Genomic DNA, 23,160 nt, shown 5'->3' on the forward strand with positions numbered 1-23,160 from the left:
GGAACTTCCCTGCGCATTCTCCTTAGGTCACAGGGCCTACATAGTCAGTGGAGCCCCTCAACTAACTAAAGAGAAGAAAAGGCACTTAACGTTGCTTCTTTGATTATGGACTTTAAATGGTTTTTATTTTTATATTCACTGAACTTCCCCAAACCGAGTCCTGCTTATTACAAGAGTTCTTGGTTTTCTCTCTGGATCTGTCCCTGATTTACTCTTGGAGCAAAGATGTGTTGAGATGGTCTAGTATGTGGAAGGGAGAAGAGGGGAAACAGCCAGGAATGAGTCCAACCCCCATTCCCATTTCATGCACTGCCAGGAGCTTCCCATATCCACTTAGGGAAAGAGGAAGGAAGGTTTTTCTTTATTCCTTATAATCTTGCTCCCAACAAAACATGTCAAGGCATAAAGCCTAGCTATTCAGTCATCTTTAGGGAGCATGGCAAAGGGCCTTTCCTTTTTCTCAAACAAAAAGGGCTATAGACCCCAGTTTTTCCCTAAGGGAGGAAGAAAAAGCTTAGGGAGAGCAGACAGCAGGAGAGAAGTCAGAAGGATCCAAAGTCTCATAGAAAGGCACTGGGGTTGGCTCGAGGATCCTTCTGATTCCGAAATCTCATTGCTAGCCAAACACCAAGGATCTGTAGAAGCAAAGGGAAAGAGATAAGCACCAATTCTGAATCTCTGGGGCTAAGACTTAGAGATGTAGAGAAAGGACATAAGGGGACTAGAGAATGTTACCTCTGTAAAGCTAAAGAAGAGTCCAACACCCCCCAGGATTTTCAGGGCTTCATCTGAATGCTTAAGTAACTTTTCTCCACACATCTGGCATGTGGGGCTCCGGCTCTTGCAGATCTGAGGATAAAACACACGTATGTGTGTTTGGAAGATGCAGAATTGCTACAGTGCTCTATCCTAATATCTATGGTGAATGACCCTAGAAATTATCTTCCAGTTCCTGATCAGTACCCTACAGACTGGAGTCTCACTTGGCTAATTCTCTAGTCTCTGTCCACCCCACCACTCCCAACAGCACACACCCCCAATAAAAGTGAGCTACTAGAGAGAGGCAATCACATTCAAACTCAAATCTGCCAATTTGGGCATTGGCCTTACACCCCGTGTCCGTCCATTCCCTCCCCGGCACCCTGCACCCTTTCCCACACCAACTCACTGCAGTGCAGAAAGCATAATCTTGTTGGTCCAGGGTTGTGAGGTTGAACAAGCCACAGCAATCAAAACTTCTTTCCAGTTCATCCCGGGTCTTGTTGCTCATGACCCACCAGGAAGCATTGATGACATCTGTCTGGAGGGTATAGGCAGAAGGAAATTATTTGCTGCTAACCTTAAGAATCCCCTACATCCTGATCCCAGTTCAACTGCCTCCATTTCCCTGTTCGAGTGAAGGGAGTTAACATTCTTCAGAAGCAAAGGTGAAGACACAATGATAACTACACTTCCTCTGGATCATCCTCATGGACAATTAGCCAGACATCCCAGAGGAAGCAAATGGCTCAAGATTCTGAAAGTAGTGGACCTAAGGATGACCTTTGGGGCCAGACTGAGAGTAAGGAGTTAGTTAGAGGGTAGAGGGGGAAAAAAATCAAGTACTTGAAAGGGTACCCTCTTACCTGTTTGCTTAGGTTAATAGCCAGACATGAGCAAGAGATTCCAAACTGGAAGACGAAGACCAAACCAAGGATGATCATGTACTGAGAGGAAGAGTTACGGGAAAAAAAAAAAAAAGTCCTAGATTCTTTTATGTTCCACCTAAAATAACTATCTGATCTAGTCACAGAACTTATAAAATTATGTCAGTTAAAAACAATAAAATCATCAGCTTCTGTTTCATAGGGTATGGTATAAGGGAGGGCAAGGAGACATATCCCCAAGATCCCTGAGGTCTCCTGCCCTTGTCACTAACTTCCTAGCTGACTCGGCCCTCCCAAGAGCCCCAGTGCCCCCATCACTTCAGGTCAGGATACAAAGAACAGCAGTACTTGGTGGTGGTTGACAGAACCCACCAGTCCAGCCACCGCGATGAGAAGAAGGAAGACTCCCACAGCAATGACTCCTCCGATGATGTGGATGCTGGACACCAGACCCAGGCCCTTAGCCCATGCAGCCACTCCAATGAGCAACAAGCCTACCAGCTATGGGAAACAGAGCAGGATACATCTCAGAATTCTAGTGTGCACCACAGCCAAAGGCCATGGCGGGGGGAGGGGGGCGGGGCCCGGGGGTTGGACAAAAAAGGAGAACTGAGTTTTGTGTGAATGAGGGAGAGGAGGTGCTACCATCAGGACCAGGAGCATCCCTGGGCGTTCCTCCCATCAGAGGTCAGAATGGCTGGGATAGGGGTGGGAGGTGGCAGGGATAGTAGAGTCTATGAATATAAAAGGGAACATTTAGCTTCATCCATCACTTCTATTTGGGAGACCTTAAGTTCACAAGAGGGAGGGCTGGGCCTTTATGCCCACAGCCTTCAGTTCATTACCCCCACCCCCAGACAAACCCTCTGATCACCGGAAGTCTCCCCTCATCCCACGGAAGTCCCCAGGAATTCCCTCTTCGCCGGAAGTTCCCGGGAATCTTCCCGGAATCCCCAGTACACCCCTCTCCCCATCGGAAGTACCCTAGAGATTCTCCCTGCTCGCTTTTCCGATCTGAAGCTTCCCCCACCTCCAAAACCTCACCATGTAGACTACGTTGAGCGCGCACAGCGCATTCTTGGAGCAGGCAAAGCCTCCGCAAACCATCTCCCCAGCTTTGGGGACCCAAGTGGTCCCAAGGACTTGGGGGGAGGGTCGTGGGTACCGTCTTCTTGGACCCCGACAGCTTCTGTCTCTTTAAATCGAGTCCAGCCAAACCCAATCCTCTGCGCCTGCACCGTCCCACCCCTACCTTTGGATTGGCGAAACTCGGGGCTAATCCAGGACGTCGATGGCCTGAATGCCAATCAATCTGCATTGCGTCACTGAACCGCCTGCCGGCCCCTCCTTTAGGTTCTTTATTGGATGAAACTTAAAACTGGGGGCAGGGCTTCCAGAGATTCTCATAGTGACCAGAGCTTAAACTTCAAAACCCCGGATTGAAAACAGAGCTTTCTGTGGTGGCAGCTGGAAGAGGTCTTATCCGAGGGACGAGGCTCTAGAGAAACTCCGGTGAAGAGAGAGAGAAGGTGGCGCTTCGAGGGCCGGGTGAAAGGGCTCCTCTCCTCAAGGGAGCGCCCTCCCGCCCCTTTCCCCTTCTCCTGCAGTGACCTCATGATGACGCCCTCGTTCGCTGGTATTGCGTCACACTCTGGAACACCCAGAGAAGCAAAATACTGAGCTCTTTACCCCGGCTACAGAGGCCCCGGGTTGGGCACAGCGACACCTAGCAAATACATGTTTGCAGGTGCGTCCACTGGTACACATAGTCTGTTCCATATCCCCTCCTAACGGGGTGTGAACATGCTAGAAATTCAATATGAAAAACAGCAGCCTCGGGCCGGAGCATTCCTGTATGTGACAAAGCCACAGGTACAGACATGAGTGTACTGGAGTCTTCAGAGTACATGCCTGATCCTGGGCGCGTAAAAAAAACAAAAAAGACAAAGGGAGGGGTCTGGAATATGCATAAATGTGAGGGGAAGGAGGAGTCTTCACATTTTCACTAGGCGCGGCCTTAGTGGTTGATCAATATTTGTTTATTATTAAATAAGTGCTTTGACACACGGCCTTCTTTTTTTTTTTTTTTTCCGGTACGCGGACCTCTCACTGTTGTGGCCTCTCCCGTTGCGGAGCACAGGCTCCGGACGCGCAGGCTCAACGGCCATGGCTCATGGGCCCAGCCGCTCCGCGGGCATGTGGGATCCTCCCGGACCGGGGCACGAACCCGTGTCCCCTGCATCGGCAGGCGGACTCTCAACCACAGCGCCACCAGGGAAGCCTGACACACGGCCTTCTTCGTGAGGATGGGAAAGGTCATAGTTCCTCTTTCCCCCAAGAGAAAGAGGCAGTCATAGTAGGAACACAAATGAAAAACCTCCCTTCAAACCCACAGAATGATTTACATTTGTGCGTACTTAGATTCTATGACTGCGTAAGTGGCATCATCTTACCGCTAGAGTCAGACTGCATGGGTTCCAACTTTGCCACTTACTAGCTGTGTAACCTTGGCCAGTTACTTAAGCTTTGGCCTGTGCCTGTTTCCTTATCTGTAAAATGGGGATAAATAACACTACACCTACCTCTTGGGCTGTTGTGAAAATTGAATGAGTTAATATATGTATATAGAATGCTTAGAACAGTACCTGGCACATAGTAAACACTCATTGTTAGTTATTATTGTTCAGGCTATTTTACAGTTTCCCGTGGGTAATCCTAACCCTAATTCTCTTCTCCAACTACACATTAATATATTAAAATCCCCTATCCTTCACAAATTAGTATCAGATAAGCAGGAGAAGAGGTATTTGGCAGGGCCAGAAAGGTTTGAGTCCTGAAACAAAATGATTACATCACACTATCCACTATTTGCCCCCTCACCCACCCCTGCATCTTCATTCTGTCCTTCAATTCCTCATCCACCCTCTTCTCTTTCAGGTCCTAAATCAAGGGCAAGACAGTGGTATTAGGGATAAGGGGTACTGGTTGGCAAGCATCTTAGTTGGGTGGTGTAGTGAAAAGGGTATCAGAACTATAATCAGAAGACCTAGATCGGTATCCTTGTGTCACCTCTTACTGGCCTCTCTGAGCTTCAGTTTCCTTTTCTGCAGAATAGGGATTAAAATCCTACCTTTTGGGCCTGTCGTGAAGTCTATACGTGTGAAAGTGTGTTGTAAACTATTAAGTGTTATAGATGAGTTAATTATTACGAAACTAATTGAACATGGAGCCTGGTGGTTTTGTCTGGTTACAGGTTACTGTCCTCCATACTGTCCTTCCTGTACCTACTTGGCCCTTTAAAGCAGGAGGTGGTTGCAGTGGGGAAGCCGACTAAGGAGGGGTTACACTGCAAGATGTAAGTATGTGAACTCTTCGGATGTGCGGAGTAGGTGGGGAGTACAACTGTAAGCTGGAATGCAGGGCATTAAAGGTGCCAGACCGGGTGTGTATGGATTCCTGTGAGAGTTTGAGACTGAACACAAACCTGTAGGTCATCAAGAGTTTGGGATTGCACCTGGGACCTGGTGTGCCACATTCTCCCAGCACCAACACCCATCTTAATTAGCCACCTCCCACAGGAGGCCCTGAGATGCTTGTTAAGGTCTCTCCATCCACCTGGCTGGGGAATCGTAGCAGGGACTGGCTGGCAGAGCTGATAGGCCAACGCTAGAGGGGGTGGGTGGTGTAGGAGGTAGTGCGACCCAGGCTGTGGGTTTGAAACTCACCAGTCAGGAAGTGAAGTCGACAGACGGAAGGGCAGGCAGGGGAGGGGAGTTCTGGGGCACAGCAGAAGGGGCCTTCTGGGGTTTGGGGGCTGCGGGGCCATGGGCTTCAGGGCCAGAGGTTGCTGTTAGCCCATCAAGACAGATCTGGGCAACATGAATGCCCAGAGGCAGTTGGCTGTAGCTGCAGTGAGAGCAGAAGTCAGACGACATGAGGTGACCAGGCAGGCTCTAAGCCGCCTCAGGAAGCTGGCAGAGAGGGTGAGCGACCCTGAACTTCGGGACAGCATTCAGGCCTCAGTGGACCGCGTACGAGGTAAGAGAAGGATTAGCTCCCAACTTGGATGTACTGGGGACCAGCAGGGGCATATAAGGGCTTGCTGGATCATACAGCACTTCCCAATCAGCCACTTTCTAGTCCCCAAGATGGAGCTGGGACTCGGCGGGGAAGGATACATTTGGAAAGAATGGAAAAAGACATGGGAGGTATCATTCTTCTTCTTTCCCCAACTCTGATCCTCCTCCCAGGGGATCAAAATACAGGTCACTGCTGAGCTGACCTTGGCAATGGAGAAGTGGGTGAGCATGAGGAAGACAGGCCGTGACAGACCCATGGTAGACTTGGACCCTGCCTGGGGAGTCCGGGGCAGGAAGCAGTTTGGGGCAGGAGGTTCTGGGACTGGATAATGTGGTCATTCCCAGGACCCATGAAGGATCAGTGACCTCTTGTTCTCCAGCTGTAGAGAGAACACACACACACACACACACACACACACACACACACACACACACACACACACACACACACACACACACCCCACAACAGATTGAAATACACCACGCAGAGTATCTCAGGCTCCCAGACACACACTAACGCTCACACAACATGCTCTGCACAGCCAAAGTGCAAAGAAGTTCCCAGGACTCTCCTCGGTCCCCTCTCCTCCCCGTGCTCCCGTTCCTGTCTGCCCCCCACACACACCTTCCGCCCTACGTCCTTAGTGCCATTAGAGCAAGTGATGACAACACAGGGAGGAAGTGCTGCCATGGCAACACCATCCGCCACATCCTCCTGTCCACCCCAGCCTTCAATCCTGTGGTGGGGCCCTGGCAGAAACAGCTTCTCTCTATCCACAAGGCCCCACCACTAAGGAACTGGTGGAACTGGAGGTCACCTCTGGTCCGGTGTCATCTAATTTGCCCCGAAGCTGCAAAGAGCCAATAAAAGCCGGCTACTTTGCTCATGAAAGGTGTCTGGGAGAAGCACATCCCCCATCATATCCTGGTCTCTTCCAGCCTCTCCATTCTTAGCTGCTTACCTGGGGGTTGGGGGTGGGTGGATGGGCAAGATACTGTTCTTTCCATCAAGGATACCTCCTGCCAGACCCCTCTGATAGTAGAGGCCGTCAGAGCATAACCTGGGGAAGAACCAGTTTGGTTCAGGCTCCTAAAGGAACAGTCTGATTCCCTTCCCATTGCCTTTCTTCCAGTAGTGCCCCTCTCACCTCCTGTCCCCCACCATTTGCCAAGAACTACAGCTGATACCTTCCCTACAGCTGTTGGAAAGGCAGACCTTGGGGGGAGTGGCCCCATGGGGCCTCCTAGGGAGGAACTCCAAGCCCCACCCCAGTAGAAGAAAAGGGTGGGGGAGGAAAGCGGTTTAGCCAGGTAGAGGAACTCAGTTTAGCTCTGGAGAGGAGGGAGTGAGGAGGGGTGGAGTCTGAACTCTCTGAGAAGACCACTCTTCATAAGTGATTTTTGTTCCCCTCTAAGAGTCAGTATTCTGTTCCCATTGAACTTAAAGGAAAACTGAGGCCACCAAAGGAAGGAAGGAGAATTAAGCCAGAATCAGCAAATCTTCACCTACTCTTTCAGAAAAGGCTGCTGAAGGGTCTTCTGTTCTGGGGATGGTGTCATCCTGACGCTGCGGTGGGAGGGGGGCTCTGGGGGGGGGCGGTGCTGACCTCGGGACAGGTCCGCGGAGGGATAGGGTACAGGTCTCAGGGAGAACAAAGGGCACCCAGCATCCTGGTACTGCCCCCCCCCTTACCCCCTACCAGGCCGAGCATGCCGCTGGCTTCAGCCTCCGAGAGCCGCCCACGGCAGCACTTATTATAGTCTCCGCTGCGTCAGGAGGGTGGGACGCCAAATTAGGGGAACGCTGAGACTCCCCAAGTCCCAGGGAGGGGTCTCCAAGGCTGAGAGGAGGCCTCCCTCGACGCCCGCCCCACAACTGCCGGTCTCAGCCTCTGTCCCCCATCGGCCTACCCCCTTCGACCTTCTCCCTGGGCTGGAGGACAGTAAGCCTTCAACTCCAAGGTCCCTAAAGGGGTGGAGGACACAGAGCAGACGTTTTCCATTCTTTCTGTCTGTCTCCTCTTTAACCTTCTAAAAAAGCCCCACCCCGAAAACCTCAGGAGATTGAATGGAAACCCAGAAGAGGCCTGTACCCTCTGCCTCAACTGAGGGCGGTCTTTATATTCGGGGCGCTAGGTACCCCACACGTGGGTAACCAGGTGTGAGGGTGGTGCCTCCATTAACCCCAAATCCCCTGGCAGGTGCCCCCGCCCACCATACACACCGATCCTCCTCTCTGCTTATCCCCGCTGTTTCTGAGGCACTCTTGGAGCTACGGTTGCTATGGAGACCGGATGAATTTTGGTATGGGGGGTGGTGGCAGTCTGTAGACGTATTCCTTCTCCTTCCACCCCGAGCTGGAGTCTTTTGACTCACTTTTCGGCCTGTGTTCCTCGACTCCGCAGATCTTTCCCCTCCTGAGGCACCCCCTCCTTCCACCCACCCTGCTAAGTTCCATGTTTGTCCCCATCCCCAGGGAACCCTTTCCAAGTTCACTTTGGGACAGTTAGGCTCAAGTACGGCCCAGTCAATGCACCGCGTATGGAGGGTGGGGGTGGGCGAGGGGGCTGGGTCATGGGGAAAGGGACTCGTGCAAGTACCTGGGGGAAACAAGGGGTCCTGGGAAAGGGATTTCAGGGCTCCCCACTTTCCCACATCAGCTTCCCCAGAGTTGGCAGTGAACCCGCATTTGCTCCGTTTTCTGCGAGGATCGTCTACCCATACACCGATCTTTACTCTCGAGCCTAAATGTCATACCCAACAGTAGCGCTCCCTGACCGGGGTGTGCTAGGGGAGGGTGCTGGAGTGTTGGAGTAGGTGAGTCCAAGTTCCAGGAAATCCAGCCCAGGATTTGGGAGGGAAATCCAGTCCTGGATTTTGCACCGCCTTCGCAGACAGCCGTGCTGGGGGAGAGAAGGTGCGGGGGGAGATAGAGTGGGGAGGGGGGGCCGGGGGCCGCCTCCTCCTCACTGTGAGGGGAGCGCCCGGACACAGCGAGCATCCGGACCAAGCCGAGCCCCGGCGAGCCCCCCAGACCCTGCGCCCGGATCTCACGCCCCTCCTGTCCTAGACCTCAGACCCGTGGGTGCCCACCCCCTCCGGCTTCCCTCCTTCCTCCCCCGCCGGCGCCTGTATCTCCATCCCCAGCATCCTCCCCGCGCCCCTGCGAATCCCCCGCACGACCAGCCCCATTAGCTTCCCACCCTCCTTAAGACCCCCTCTCCGACCCCCCATCCACGGCCCCTTGCCCCTTGAGTCCCCATCCCCCCCGCCTCCCCCGCACCGGTTCTTCTCCCTAGCCTCGGGTTCCTCTTTTCTGCCCCCTTTTCCTCCCTCTCCCCTCTTTGCCCCTCTCCCCGCCCTCCCCCGCCCATCTCAGCGCCGCCACCCAGGCCGGGGTGCGGGGTCCGGCGCGCCTCCCTGGAGCAGCACCAAGGTCCCGGGGCTCCAAAGGGGTGGGGGGGCCGGGCGGGGAGCATGGGGAGGGGGCGCCCCGTGTGATGGGAGGGGGGCGCAAGCGGAGGCGGCGGCGGCGGCGGCGACAGCGGAGCCGGGCCGGGGGCTCAGCGGGGTCCGGGGGCTGGGGGCAGCGAGCAGGGCGGCCCCATGGCCGGGCCCCCCTGAGGCAGTCCGGGGGAGTCCCCTCCCCTCCCCAGCTCGGGGGTCTCGGGGCCCCATGAGCCGGGGCGCGGGCGCGCTTCAGCGCCGGACAACGACCTACCTCATCTCGCTGACCCTGGTCAAGCTCGAGTCGGTGCCTCCGCCGCCGCCTTCTCCGTCTGCGGCCGCAGCTGGTGCCCCGGGGACCAGAGGTACCGAGACCGGGGATCCTGGTAGCCCCCGAGGCGCGGAGGAGCCGGGCAAGAAGCGGCACGAGCGTCTCTTCCACCGGCAGGATGCGCTGTGGGTCAGCACGAGCAGCGCGGGCGCCGGGGGCGCCGAGCCCCCCGCCCTGTCCCCGGCTCCGGCCAGTCCGGCCCGCCCCGTCTCCCCGGCTCCCGGCCGCCGCCTCTCCCTCTGGGCCGCCCCTCCCGGGCCCCCACTCTCCGGGGGGGTGAGTCCCGACTCCAAGCCAGGGGGCGCCCCCACCTCCTCCCGGCGCCCCCTGCTCAGCAGCCCGAGCTGGGGGGGTCCGGAACCCGAAGGCCGGGCGGGCGTCGTCGTCCCCGGTTCTTCCTCCCCGCACCCCGGCACCGGCAGCCGGAGGCTCAAGGTGGCGCCTCCTCCGCCGGCTCCCAAGCCTTGCAAGACCGTGACCACCAGTGGCGCCAAAGCCGGCGGGGGCAAGGGCGCCGGTAGCCGCCTGTCATGGCCCGAGAGCGAGGGCAAGCCCAGGGTCAAGGGGTCAAAGAGCAGCACCGGGACTGGAGCTTCTGCCGCTGCTGCTGCCGTCGCCGCCGCCGCCGCCGCCGCCGCCGGGGGAGGGGAAGCGGCAGCCACGACCGCCGGTGGGGTCGGGGCTGGGCCCGGAGCCCGAGGGAAGTTGTCCCCTCGGAAAGGCAAGAGTAAGACCTTGGACAACAGTGACTTGCACCCGGGACCGCCTGCTGGCTCTCCTCCTCCGCTAACCGTCCCAGCAACCCTGGCTCCAGCCGCTGCTGTCACCGCCGCCTCCGCGCTGCCCACTGGGCCTGCACCTCCAATCACTCTGGAGCCTCCAGCTCCGGGGCTGAAACGGGGCCGGGAGGGGGGCCGAGCATCCACTCGAGATCGCAAGATGCTCAAGTTTATCAGCGGCATCTTTACCAAGAGCACAGGGGGGCCTCCTGGCTCCGGACCTCCTCCCGGACCCCCGGTCCTGTCTTCTGGCAGCGGGTCTAGGGAGCTGCTGGGTGCAGAGCTCCGCGCTTCCCCTAGTGAGTAGGACCAGGGCCTGAGAACAGCGAGGGGAGGGCACCCGAAATGCTCAGCTTGGGGTTGGGGGAGCGGGTGTGCAGGACTGACTTAGAGAAGCTTCTCTCTTGGGTGGGTGGATGAACCAGGCTCAATTCTCTGCCAAGGACTGGGGCAAAGGATAAGAGGTCCTGGAGCCGGGTGAGCAGGCATTGCGGGACATGAGAGAAGACTTGATTTCAGAGGGACTCAGAAAGCCTCAGCGCTTTCTGGGAAAATAATGCCCTTGGTCAGCGTGGCTGTAGGAAATTGCTCCCAAAGAAGCCCCAGACCCCACTTCCAGCCTCAGCTGGACTCTGGGAGATGGAAACTGGGCTGTGCCTTGCCCAGAGGAACACTGAAGGTGAAAGGGATGAGGAAGCCTCAGTTTCTCCTGAGCACTTGGGGTAGGTGGCATGAGCGTGACCTTGCAGGCAGCTCCTCACCAGGGACAGGTCTTTTCCTGGGCTGAGAGCAGGCTAGTGAGGCAGCAGGGAGGCAGTGGGTTTCTCTCCAGGCAGTGAAGGCCGATTGGGCAGTACGGGAGTACGTGGGGTCTGGAACGTGCTGAATACTTGAATGTGAAGGGAGAGGGGCTGATAGGAAGCCTCACTTCCCCCACCGCCCACCCCGGCCCCCTAGCAGCATTGAAACCCGCAGGGGACCGACCAGGAGTGACTCAGGGGGGTGGAACTGCCGCAAAGGCAATTCTTACCCCTGGAGACTTAGGAGAGGGTACGGAGAAAGTAGTGTCTTTTTGCGGGGAGCGGGGTGTGTGTGTCTTTATTTATTTATTTTCCGGAAGAGAGAGGCGAGGGCGTCTTGGTTCAGCTCACACCCCCGGGAGAGGAGGCGGGTCCGAGAGCGCGGGCGGCCCCCGGGGTTTGGCTCTGGTGCGGGTGGGAGCAGATGGCTCCGGATCCCAGAGTTCCCGCCGCAGCTGCGGCGCCCCGGGAACGTCCGGCTAGTGTCAGGCGCGGGGGCTGGACCCGGCGGGCGGAAGGAGCATCCTTCCCTCCCCCTGTGCCCCCATCCCTCCCCAGGCCTGTGGCTTCTCTCGGCCAGGGAGTGGAGCCCTTCCCCACCGTTCTCTTGGAGGGTGCTCGCGGGAAGGGTATGGGAGAGGGAGGTATAGAAAAAATCCAAGCTCCATTCCTTGGGCTGTGGGGAGGGGTCAGGGCCACCGTGCCGTTGACCTTGAAAAGGGGGAAGGATATCCTCACCTCAGTTTCTGTCCTGTGAAACGGAGATTGAGGAAGACCCACTCCCTTCTATGTCCCAGCCCCTCTTCCTGAGATCTGCCCTGAGAATCCGTCAGGCCGGTGGGGAGGACACCTTTTCTCCTTCCAGAGGGAAGAACCCACCACTGTCAGAGCCTTGGTCCCTCGGTCTGGAGCAGGGACCTACGTCTGGGGATGTGCTTTAAGGGAGATGCCAACTGAAGTATTTTTGTCTCGCTGGCTCCGTTGCTAAGCAACCACTGAGCGGCGGCAACAGCTGTGGGGAGAGCGGCTAGGATGGGAGGACTGGGGACCACTCGCCTTTCCACACAGCTCTCCAGCCCAGGCTGGGCAGCTGCAGGAGGAGGAGGGCTAGCTGAGGGTTGGGAGCCCTCCTTGGCCTGGAGCATCCCCTCTTACAACTCCTTTTCCGTTACAGAGGCTGTGGTCAATAGCCAGGAATGGACTTTGAGCCGCTCCATTCCTGAACTGCGCCTGGTAGGTCACCCAGTCCCCTTGTCTGTATGAAGATTGACCCCCCACCCCACCCCACCCCCCACTCCACTGAACTCTCAACTCTCTCTCCTTCACCTCTTCCCTTCCCTCTCTGTGAGAATAGGGAATCGTTTTCCAGTTCTCCTGAGATTCTACCTTCATGGCACCTTCCTGGGACTGGGTACATCCACACAACCTTTTCTTCTATAGTCTCCCTTCTTCCTGCTCGTCCATGGTCCTCTTCCAGGCTTCTCGTTTCTGACATCTCCCCTCTAGCCCTTCATGTTCTGTTGCCTAGAATTGGGTAAAATTTTCCAACTAGTGCCTAGAGCTGTGACATGCCCCCCACCAGACATGCATCTAGTATGTTTCCTAAACAACACAACACCAAAAAAAAAAAAAAAGGGTACTGAGTTGTTGATATCTTCAGCTTGTGGTACACTTCCAGCTGGAGGTCATGTCTTACACACGCACGGCCTGATCCTCCCAAATGCTCCCTCCTGACTGACTGTCAGCCAGGCCCTGTAGGACCCTGCTTGGATGACTTAACACTGCCAGTCCCTTTGAGTTCTCTGGAGTGTCCAGACTCAATTATCCTCCTTCCTCCTAATTCCTGCAATCTCTGTTCTACAACCTTGTCCTCAGGGGGTGCTGGGTGATGCCAGGAGTGGGAAGTCATCGCTCATCCACCGATTCCTGACCGGTTCATACCAGGTGCTGGAGAAGACAGAGAGTGAGTTCTCGGGAGCCACAGTAAGCTAAGGATTGGGGTCAGGGATCCAGGCAGTGTGATCGATGACTATGCAGCTCTGGAGACCAGAGGGAAGAATGAGGCCAGAATAGCTGAAGTACAAGGAGAATGGGGAGGTTTGGTGCCTGTGACCTCTGACCTCCTACCACATCCAACTCTTCTGGACAGGTGAGCAGCACAAGAAAGAAATGTTGGTGGATGGACAGACTCATCTGGTGTTGATCCGCGAGGAAGCTGGGGCACCTGACACCAAGGTGAGGGATGAGATGATGGGGTAGGCGGGTGGGCTGGGGTCAGCACTAGCCAAAGGAGAGGGCTCCGGTTTCCCAGGTCTCCTTGGGAATAGCATCCAGAGGAGTGGACCTGTCTGACCATCCATTTGCTCCCTCACGCTCCGCAAGTTCTCAGGCTGGGCAGATGCTGTGATCTTCGTCTTCAGCCTGGAGGATGAGAACAGTTTCCAGGCCGTGAGCCGTCTTCATGGGCAGCTGAGCTCCCTTCGGGGGGAGGGACGAGGAGGCCTGGCCCTGGCATTGGTGGGGACACAAGGTAAGGAGGGGCTGGGGAAGTGCTGCTTTCAGGGGAGTTCCTACTGGGTATCACCCAACATAGGTGAGAGCTTGGTAGTGTGTGGACACGGCTACTTGGACTTCAGTAACCCTCTGGAAGGAGCCTGGTCTCCAAATAAGAGAGTCATTAAACCAAACATAAACTTACGAAGGTCTGAGAGAGAAAAGAGGACTCTCCAGGATGGAAGGGACAGCTACAGTGGCAGTCCTCCTTCCTCTGAGATGTCACCTACCTTGTGTTTCTCACGCTGCCATTTCCTGAGGCCACCACCATGGTAAATACAGAAAATCTCAGGCCCTAGTGTGGCTAGAAAGCCTTCTGCATCTTCCCCTTGCTACAGCTGGGTCAGGCTGACACTTTTCAAAGGAACTTATCTAAAAACAAAGAGAAGACACAAATGAAATGATGGAGAAAACACAGAGAGGGCCACCAGGCCATCTTTTCCAGCAGAGCCAGGAAAAGCTTCTCCAGTACCCACCTGTATGAAGCCGGCAGGACTTTCTGTCTGGATGCCTATCTTGCAGGTGGCTGCTGCCACCTGTCGCTTGCCTCCTGCTTTCTTGCTGCAGATGAACAGTCCACCTGTTATCCGTGGACATTCAACCTCTTCCTAGTTCATATGCCAGGTGTCCTCCCACTCAGCTCAGGGTTCATTGAATTTGCAAGGCTGGGTGACTGTCACTCACGAGTCTGAGCCATTTCAGACCTTACCAGGACGTTCCATTCACCTCTGGAGTATTCTTTATTCTTTGAAGACACTCACACAGAGCTAAGCCACCCTACTCATGCTGCAGCTGGGCATGTGAGCTGGGCTCAGCATTCACAAAAGGCTTATATGCTCCCATTGCGCTGGGTCATAGGAGGGATAGTCTCTCATACCCTGTCCTAGTGGTCCCAGTCTAGGACTAGAGCCCGAGAGAAAGGAAAGCAGCAAAGTGGGGATGGAGCCCCCTCATCCAGTCCTCCCCCTTCCTTGTCCCCTTAGACCGGATCAGTGCTTCCTCCCCTCGGGTTGTGGGCGATGCTCGTGCCAGGGCTCTGTGTGCCGACATGAAGCGCTGCAGCTACTATGAGACTTGTGCAACCTATGGGCTCAATGTGGACCGGGTCTTCCAAGAGGGTGAGTGTGGAGATCCCCACATATGTGGGGATCAGGGAGCTGGGGACTAGGATATTCTTAGAGGTCACACATCCAGGCCTCTCTCTGTGAGTGACAGGAAATTACCCTGCGTAGGAGGGAGGAGGGACCAGGGAGGTCAGAGAAGGTTTGCTTCATAGCCACAGGTCCTTCTGGGCAGGAGGAGCTGGCGAGGCTACAGGTGGCATGAAGGCCACGGTGACGAGGAAGTTGGGGCCTATGTTATCTCCTGGGGAGTTCTCAAAGCTGGGCAACGAAGGGTGGTCTTGGGTATCTGCCCTGCTCATTTCCTCCTTCTCCTCCCCCTCCCCTCAGTGGCCCAGAAGGTGGTGACCTTGCGCAAACAGCAGCAGCTTCTGGCCGCCTGCAAGTCCCTGCCCAGCTCCCCAAGCCACTCAGCTGCTTCCACTCCTGTAGCTGGCCAGGTGAGTTGGGGTTTCAGGGTCCACAGAGGGGCTGGTAGGAATCAGAGGAAGGGCTGGTGATCCAAGGACAGGTACAGAGAACCCAAGGAGGTGGCGGGGGGCAGATGGAAATCGCAGTGATACCATTTGTAGAAAGTGCATTGGACTGGAAATCAACCAGGTTTGAAACACCATTTGCAGCGTCCTTGAGCAACTCACCTAAACGTCCCAAGGTTGTCAGGAAAATTGTATGGCATAATACTTGTGAAGTCAACCTTTGCAAAATCTAAAGCACTGTGACAATGCTAGTGAGGAGTTTTATTAATAATGATAATACAAATAAATGGTGATGAGATGAAGGAAGATCTCAAATTCCTCTGAACTAGATGTAACTGTAGCTTGGTGGTGGGGGGTGCATCTCAACTGTTCTGACCCCTCTATCTGCCTGCAGGCTAGTAACGGGGGCCACACTAGCGATTACTCTTCTTCCCTTCCATCCTCACCCAATGTTGGTCACCGGGAGCTCCGAGCTGAGGCAGCTGCCGTGGCTGGATTGAGCACCCCAGGGTCCCTGCACCGGGCAGCCAAGCGCAGGACCAGCCTTTTTGCGGTATTGGACGTTCTAACCTCCTATCATCCTGTCCTCTGTTACCTGCCCATCTTCCCTCATCCCTAGACCTCTCTGTTGGGCCCTTCTTCATCTGTCTTCCCTGTCCTTCCGTCAGCATATCCCTCTATCTGCCCTCTAACTGATGCCAGTAACCATTCCAGAATCGTCGGGGCAGTGACTCTGAGAAGCGGAGCTTGGACAGTCGGGGAGAGACGACGGGGAGTGGGCGAGCCATCCCCATCAAACAGGTGGGTGGTCCAGGGACTGGGGGCAGGCTGGGGGTAGGTGGTCTTAACTGGTTTTCTCCCATATGCCTCTTTCCCTTCTTCAGAGCTTCCTACTAAAGCGAAGTGGCAACTCCTTGAACAAAGAATGGAAGAAGAAATATGTGACCCTGTCCAGTAATGGCTTCCTACTCTACCATCCCAGCATTAATGTGAGTGCCAGAGACTGGCTGGGCCACACTGGCTGGCCTTGGACGCACTTCTAGCTCTCCTAGTCTGTGCCTCTGACAAACACCAACATCGGTTCTGGGAAGCGCTAGTCCTATTCTTTTCAGTTTAGCAAACATCTGTTAGGCACCTACCATGTGCCCATGAAGGAGATGGAAATGTAAATACATCTCCCTGGGACTTGCAGTCCAGTGGGAGAAAATGGAGGAAGGACCTCCACCTGGCCTGCCATTCGGGGATGCTTTCTGGAGGAGACGGTGCTGGGCCCAGTCTGTTGGGCTCGTCCCCTAGAGCTCATCCGAACCCAGTCCGCTCCTAGAGCCCCCTCTCCAGCCCTTCTCTAGCTGACGATATTGGTTGCTTCCCAGCACCACTGAGGACCCCAACCTTCCCTATACTCTCAACCCCTATACTGCTGCAGGATTACATCCACAGTACCCATGGCAAGGAGATGGACCTGCTACGAACAACAGTCAAAGTCCCCGGCAAGCGGCCGCCACGGGCCATCTCTGCTTTTGGCCCCTCAGCCAGCATCAATGGGCTGGTGAAGGACATGAGCACTGTCCAGATGGGGGAAGGCCCTGGTGAGTGGGGCTGATGACAGGATGATGGCAGGAGAGGGGTCAGGGCTAGGAAAAGGAGGGGTAGCAGGGAAGAAGGGGATGGGACTGGTTAAGCGGGAAGGTGGGTGATGAAGAGGGACCATGTAAGGAATGGGGCCCAGAGACTGAGTAGCTCACTGAGGATTTATCTTCTTCCCCTTCTGACAGAAGCCACCACTCCTACCCCAAGCCCGAGCCCCAGCCCCAGTTCCCTGCAGCCACCACCAGACCAGACATCTAAGCACCTGCTGAAGCCAGACCGGAATTTGGCCCGAGCCCTCAGCACTGGTCAGTGAGGACTCACCCTCCATCCACTGTCTTCCAGATCCAGATGGGATGCAGTGGGAAGTGAAATTGGGGTGGGAGCTTGGAGGCTGAATGCATGAGTGGACACCTTGAGCATCAACTGGGTGCCCAGGCGCCCAGCTCAGTCATACTGTGTTTAGCATAATGGCTAAGACAACTGGGTTCTAGAGCTAAGCTGCCTGAACTTGAACTTGAATCCTGGCTTGCCACTTGGGCAAGTTACTTGACCTCTCCACACCTCAGTTTCCTCATCTGTAAGAGGGAGATAATAGTTTCTACTTCAGACGGTTGCTTTGAGGCTTATACTGAGAACATTGTGCAGCACATAACCAGCCATCAGTGTTTGGAATGTTTGGAAAGATGTATTTTTTAAAAACAGCAAGTAACATTGTAACAAATGGTCCTCACGACAACTTTGTTGGGTCAAGATGATTATCCCCATTTTAGGGATGAAGAAACTGAGGCTCAGAAGATTAAGTGACTTGCTCAAGGTCTCAAGGCCAGTAAGTGGCAGAGCCAGGATCTGAGTACAGGTCTGACTCTAAACCACTCATCTGCCCTCCTCCCCAAGAATGATCAAGGGGGACCTCCTAGAGAGGGTTGGCTGAGGAGGGGGACCCTAAAATGCCAAATCTAGTTCAGGGGAGACAGGCTATGGAGAAATCAGGAAATCTATGGAGGGGGCAGCTGAGGCAGCTGTGTCCCCCTCCCCAAGACTGTACCCCATCTGGAGACCTGAGCCCCCTGAGTCGGGAACCCCCTCCTTCTCCCATGGTGAAGAAGCAGAGGAGGAAAAAGTTGACAACACCATCTAAAACTGAAGGCTCGGCTGGGCAGGCTGAAGGTGAGGCCCTGGTGGGCAGTTCTACTCCCACCCTGGACCCTCACCCCTAAACTCCAGATCCCTGACCTCACTCCTGCAGGAGGAGGAAAAGTGCCTGAGCTGAGTGCTTGACTATGATTACCACTCTGCACATTATTTAGTGAAAAATGGATGGATGCCCCTCAGCCCCTGTCCTTCCTCCCATTCCCCAGCCAATGCCTTTTACCCCAGTAGTCCCCAGCCCCTGTTCTCAGTGACCACCCCCCCCAAGTCTGTAGCTCCTGCTCCCTCTCCTAATGACCCTCTAATTCCTGTTCCTGCCCTCAACTCTGCTTATCACCCCAGCCCCTGCACCAGAAGGCCCCATGACCCCCAGGGACTGAGCCCCTGACCTCTATGTCCCCCACTGACCCCCAGGGACTCAGACCCTGACCTCTATGTCCCCCATGACCCCCAGGGACTCAGCCCCTGACCTCTGTGTCCCCCACTGACCCCCAGGGACTCAGCCCCTGACCTCTGTGTCCCCCACTGACCCCACAGGGACTCAGCCCCGGACCTCTATGTCCCCCACTGACCCGCAGGGACTCAGCCCCTGACCTCTATGTCCCCCATGACTCCTCAGCTCCTGGGCTCTGACCACCCAGCTCCTGTTCTCAATAACTTCCTGTGATTGCCAAGCTCCCCCAACAGCCTTTGACTGCAGTGATTCCCATTCCTGCCCCTAGTGACTCCCCCCAGACCCTTGAGACTCCTTCTGAACCCCAGGGACCCCTCACCCCAGGCCTGTGAGCTCCTGTCCCCTCTCCCCGTGTTCACTCAGATCCTGGCCATCCCTTCCCCTCCCAGAGACCCGGCTCCTCACTGGTCATGCTAACCAGTCCCCACCGCCCCTGCTCTCTGCCGGGTGCTCAGACCCGGGTTCCAGATCTGCCTACTCTCATGGCTCTTGGCTTCCGCTCTACTCTGCTCCGGGGCCACTGACTTTAGTTCTGCTTTCTCTCCCCATCTGTCTGTCCTGCTTTGTCTCTGGAACTGTCTGTCACTCTCTCCTCTCCATCTCTCCGTCTGCCTCTCTTTTTCTCCTTTCTTCGTCTCTTTCTCTCTTCTGCTCTTCATTCTGTCTCTATCTCCTTCGCTTCGGGAAACCAGCCAAGCGCAAAATGTGGAAACTAAAATCCTTTGGTAGTTTAAGAAATATTTATAAAGCAGGTAACAAGCGGGGAGCTGGGTGCGGCGCTCAGCTGGGGTGCAGAGGGGCGGGGGTGCCCCTGCCTTTCCCTGCATGTGCTCGGGCTTCCTGCTCTCCCCCACACCCTGCTTCCCCAACGACTCTGCCCCACTCCCAGGGGCTTGGGATGGATATCAGGGAGGAGGGGTTTGGGGAAGGCAGCTCCTGTTTGAATTCTGTCCCTCATGACCCCATCCCATCCCCCCACCCAGAGGAAAACTTCGAGTTCCTGATCGTGTCCAGCACTGGTCAGACGTGGCACTTTGAGGCAGCCAGTTTTGAGGAGCGGGACGCCTGGGTTCAGGCCATCGAAAGTCAGATCCTAGCCAGTCTGCAATGCTGTGAGAGCAGCAAGGTCAAGGTAATGGGTCGGGGGTCGGGCGGAGAGCAGAGGTGAGTGTCTGAGGAGTCCGGATAAGGGCTCAGAGGGAGAGTCAGTACTAACCCCAACCCTTCCTGCAGCTGCGCACAGATAGCCAAAGCGAAGCCGTGGCCATCCAGGCGATCCGGAACGCCAAGGGGAACTCTATCTGCGTGGACTGCGGGGCCCCCAGTGAGCGCAAGGGAGCAGTGGAGGGACCTGGGAGGGAGTGTGGTTCGCTGGAATTGATGAATGCTGGGGTGCCCGTGCTGCTCGGCCAGGAGCTGACCCCTGCATTCCGTCCCCAGACCCCACGTGGGCCAGCCTGAACTTGGGCGCACTCATCTGCATCGAGTGTTCTGGCATTCACCGGAACCTGGGCACACACCTGTCCCGCGTTCGCTCGCTCGACTTGGACGACTGGCCGCGGGAGCTGACCCTGGTGCTGACAGCCATTGGCAACGACATGGCCAATCGCGTGTGGGAGAGTGACACGCGGGGCCGTGCCAAGCCCACGCGGGACTCTTCGCGGTACGCGTGCAGGAGGGGAGTAGGGGAGACTTAGGGTGCGCGGCTCCCGAGAGGGTCCCCTGGGTAGGGAGCAGAGGTCCTGGGTTGCGGGGACCCTAGAGCCCTTCCCGTTGATCCCTGGTCCTGCAGGGAGGAGCGTGAGTCATGGATTCGCGCCAAGTACGAGCAGCTGCTGTTCCTGGCGCCGCTGGGCACTTCCGAGGAGCCGCTGGGCTGCCAGCTGTGGGCCGCGGTGCAGGCCCAGGACGTGGCCGCCGTTCTCCTGCTTCTGGCCCATGCGCGACACGGGCCGCTCGACACCGGCCCAGAGGACCCGCAGCTACGATCCCCACTTCACCTGGCGGCCGAGCTCGCCCACGTCGTCATCACGCAACTGCTGCTATGGGTACGTGAGCGGGGAGATGGTAAAGGGGTCTCTGAGGGCTCCGTCTGGCAAACAGCCAGGCGCGGGAGAGCCCGAGGGCTCCAAAGGGACCCTGGAAGTGGGCCCGGCGATCCCGCGGAGCCGGCGGGCGGGGATTGGCCCCGGGGACGCTCCGTAACGCGGCCGTCTCCGCCCTTTAGTACGGCGCCGACGTGTCCGCCCGCGACGCGCAGGGCCGCACGGCGCTGTTCTACGCCCGCCAGGCTGGCAGCCAGCTGTGCGCCGACATCCTTCTCCAGCACGGCTGCCCGGCTGAGGGCGGCAGCACAGCCACCACCCCCAGCGCGGCCACCACCCCCAGCATTACCGCCACGCCCAGCCCCCGTCGCCGGAGCAGCGCCGCCAGCGTGGGCCGAGCCGACGCCCCCGTCGCGCTGGTATAGTTGCGCCGCCGGAGAGACACCCCCTATCCCACCACGGGCCGGGCACGACCACACTGGGTGGACCGCTGGACAGATGCACCCACTAACCTCTCCAATCCGCACCCCGTCCCATGGGAGCACTTCTTACCCCCCCCCACCGCAAGAAGGCACAGCCCCCACGCCTCCCAGAAGACACAAACTCACCTCCCTCTCCCCAACGAGGCATGGAGACCCCATCTTGACACGCCCCCTCTCCACTGTTTGCACACTCGGATTGCTCTGGGTCTACCCTCTGGGTGTTTGCGGGAGGGGACGCCTCCGTCGCGGTCCCTGCTTCTGGCCGTTTGGATGTGCCCGCTCGCGCCCCCTAGGGGTGGGGGGAAAGCCCCAGTCCTGCCTGGGCTCGACAGTCCCACGGCGCGCGAGCACTTACCCAGGCTGGCTCCTGGGGCGACGCCACGCCACAGGGAGGGGATAATATGTGGGAGGGCTAGCCCTGGGACTTGAGGCCAATAAGGGGGACCCTACCCCTTCCATGCTAATCTCACTGCCCAGTGAAGGGGGAAGGGCAGCGAGGGGCAGGACCCCTGCTGCCCATGGGGGTAGGGGGTCCCCAACCCTTTCCGTGAAAGGGACCATGAGGAGTGGAAATCAGGACGTTCCCCCCACATCCACCCATGGATGGAAGCTAGAGGGTCGGGGGAGCCTAAAGCCTGGGTTCCTCCTCACTGCTATCTCGGGAGGGAGAAGGGATGGAGCAGGAGCGGGCTAAGGGGGACTTGGGAGGGGCCTTGTAATTTATTGCTTTGTTCCCCAACAAGGGGGCAGGGGCGGGCAGGGCTTGGGGAGGGCGTTTCAGGGTAGGGGAAGCCAAGGGTGGGCAGAGGGTGGGGTGGGGTGGGGTGCTCTCGGGTTGTGAGTGTCTGTGACCGTGACTGCGTACCTGTGACTGTGCAGCGCCCGTGGTGATCTGGGGTAGGCGGCACCCCTACAATGGGACCCCTCCCCCACTGTTCTTCCTGTCCAGCCCCTCCCTTCCACTGGAGCAGCTCCAGACCCAGCCCTCAACCCCAGGATCACTCCCAGCCAGGGTTAAGAGGATGTGAGGTGGCTGGGAGGGTCTCCAGGCCCCCTGTCTCATCCCCGGAAAGGGGGTGCTGGGGCGAATTTACCTGGCCCAGCCCCGCCTCCCTCAGTCAACCCAACCCTTGGGCCGTCTGTGTCAGTGGTTTCCGGTATTTTTTTTTTTTTTTTCCTGGCTAAAATATTTTGCAAAGGACCAGGTAACTGGGGAGAGGAGAGGAGAGGGGCGGGGGCAGGGGGGGAATACCCCCCCCATCTCCTCCAAGGCAGGTGGTGTGAATCTTCTTCAACAGCAATTAAAGAGGAAGTGATTTTGTCTAGGGGGTGAGCTGCTGGTCTGTTCTTGAACAGTTGGGTCAGGGAATGGCCTTGGTCAAGGTGGGGAATTGGAGGTGGGAGAGGGCCAGGGAGGGTGCCTCCTGCTGGGGCTGGTGGCAGGGCAGTATCCAAGGGCACGGAGGCAGTAGGTCAGATGCTCCATCATGTACAACAGTTCCAGGTTCATGTAGTGGAAGGAGACAGGCAGGTCAGGGCAACAGTGGGGACCCAGGGAGCAGAGAAGTCACTAACTCCCAAGATGACTCCTGTTTTGGGAAGAAGTTGGGGCGTGGAACTTAGAGAAGAGGACAGGGGAGGGGGGTGCTTGGAGGGGTGAGAAGATAGAGTAGCTTTGGTTAAGAGCAGGAACTTTGGAGTCAGATCTGATTTTGACACCAGTACCTCCACTTCATAGTTAGGTGATCTTGGGCAGGTTACCTTGGTGGCATCTGTTTATTTGTAATCTGAACAATATCTGTTCAGAGGGCACCTGGTAGGGGTTCCAGTATCAGTCCTGGAGGACTGCCCCAGGCCAGCCTACCCACTTTGAGCACCTGGTACCAGAAGTAGAGCTTTAGGAGTAGGGGTCCCTCTCCTGGCAGGGAGGGAAGGGATGGAAGGTCTCCCAATCACAGATGTCCCTGGTGTCACAAACTCCATGTTCAGCTGAGGCAGACATTTGCCCACCCCCATGTCATGCACAGGACTGCAAGGACACAGCAGCCTGAGGCCAGCGCAGCCGCCAGGAGCTGCAGCATCTCGTGGTTCAGCACATAGCCAGTCCTGCTGTTCCTTGTGTGCAGCTGAAAGCGTTTGACCTGGTAGAGGGACCGGCGGGGGAGGGGGGGGGGTGGGCAGCGGTGGGCCAGCAGCCTGCACGGGCTG

At 56.8% G+C, this 23,160-nt stretch overlaps 2 protein-coding genes across 5 annotated transcripts; one reads left to right on the plus strand and one right to left on the minus strand.

Annotated features, from left to right (window-relative positions):
- Positions 1 to 108: 108 nt before the first annotated feature.
- On the minus strand, positions 109 to 3,298 carry TSPAN31 (tetraspanin 31). Of its 3 annotated transcripts, none has more exons than XM_007115985.4 (6): positions 2,899 to 3,298; positions 2,019 to 2,147; positions 1,626 to 1,706; positions 1,169 to 1,300; positions 736 to 849; positions 109 to 635 (listed from the first exon to the last, which is right to left on the minus strand). In XM_007115985.4, exons 1-6 carry the CDS (start codon positions 2,962 to 2,964, stop codon positions 561 to 563), a joined length of 597 nt encoding a protein of 198 aa, XP_007116047.1. In that variant the 5' UTR covers positions 2,965 to 3,298; the 3' UTR covers positions 109 to 560. The 3 variants fall into 3 exon arrangements, with proteins under 3 accessions (XP_007116047.1, XP_007116045.1, XP_007116046.1); XM_007115983.4 differs by having other exon boundaries at positions 1,980 to 2,147; positions 2,899 to 3,291; XM_007115984.3 differs by having other exon boundaries at positions 1,980 to 2,147; positions 2,691 to 2,925.
- A 6,103-nt stretch (positions 3,299 to 9,401) lies between these two features.
- On the plus strand, positions 9,402 to 21,085 carry AGAP2 (ArfGAP with GTPase domain, ankyrin repeat and PH domain 2). 2 transcript variants are annotated; one of them, XM_007115986.3, is made up of 19 exons: positions 9,402 to 10,581; positions 12,257 to 12,315; positions 12,958 to 13,045; positions 13,232 to 13,317; positions 13,465 to 13,612; positions 14,619 to 14,753; positions 15,087 to 15,196; positions 15,627 to 15,785; positions 15,947 to 16,033; positions 16,117 to 16,221; positions 16,659 to 16,821; positions 17,008 to 17,127; positions 17,861 to 17,989; positions 19,118 to 19,177; positions 19,409 to 19,557; positions 19,659 to 19,749; positions 19,866 to 20,088; positions 20,218 to 20,473; positions 20,653 to 21,085. In XM_007115986.3, exons 1-19 carry the CDS (start codon positions 9,402 to 9,404, stop codon positions 20,893 to 20,895), a joined length of 3,591 nt encoding a protein of 1,196 aa, XP_007116048.2. In that variant the 3' UTR covers positions 20,896 to 21,085. The 2 variants fall into 2 exon arrangements, with proteins under 2 accessions (XP_007116048.2, XP_054938136.1); XM_055082161.1 differs by lacking the exon at positions 19,118 to 19,177.
- Positions 21,086 to 23,160: the final 2,075 nt, after the last annotated feature.

This window comes from Physeter macrocephalus, unplaced genomic scaffold (assembly GCF_002837175.3).
Source record: "Physeter macrocephalus isolate SW-GA unplaced genomic scaffold, ASM283717v5 random_27, whole genome shotgun sequence".
Lineage (NCBI taxonomy): Eukaryota > Metazoa > Chordata > Mammalia > Artiodactyla > Physeteridae > Physeter > Physeter macrocephalus.

Bases quoted from the DNA above. Each gene is read 5' to 3' on its own strand.
- TSPAN31 (XM_007115983.4), bottom strand. From the start codon at position 2,964: ATGCAGATTGATTGGCATTCAGGCCATCGACGTCCTGGATTAGCCCCG. The intron at 2,148-2,898 runs GTAGGGGTGGGA...TGTTTCCCATAG, and splicing joins CGAGTTTCGCCAATCCAAAG to CTGGTAGGCTTGTTGCTCAT. The intron at 1,301-1,625 runs GTAAGAGGGTAC...TATACCCTCCAG, and splicing joins CTATTAACCTAAGCAAACAG to ACAGATGTCATCAATGCTTC.
- AGAP2 (XM_007115986.3), top strand. From the start codon at position 9,402: ATGAGCCGGGGCGCGGGCGCGCTTCAGCGCCGGACAACGACCTACCTC. The intron at 10,582-12,256 runs GTGAGTAGGACC...TTTCCGTTACAG, and splicing joins AGAGCTCCGCGCTTCCCCTA to AGGCTGTGGTCAATAGCCAG. The intron at 15,197-15,626 runs GTGAGTTGGGGT...ATCTGCCTGCAG, and splicing joins CCACTCCTGTAGCTGGCCAG to GCTAGTAACGGGGGCCACAC.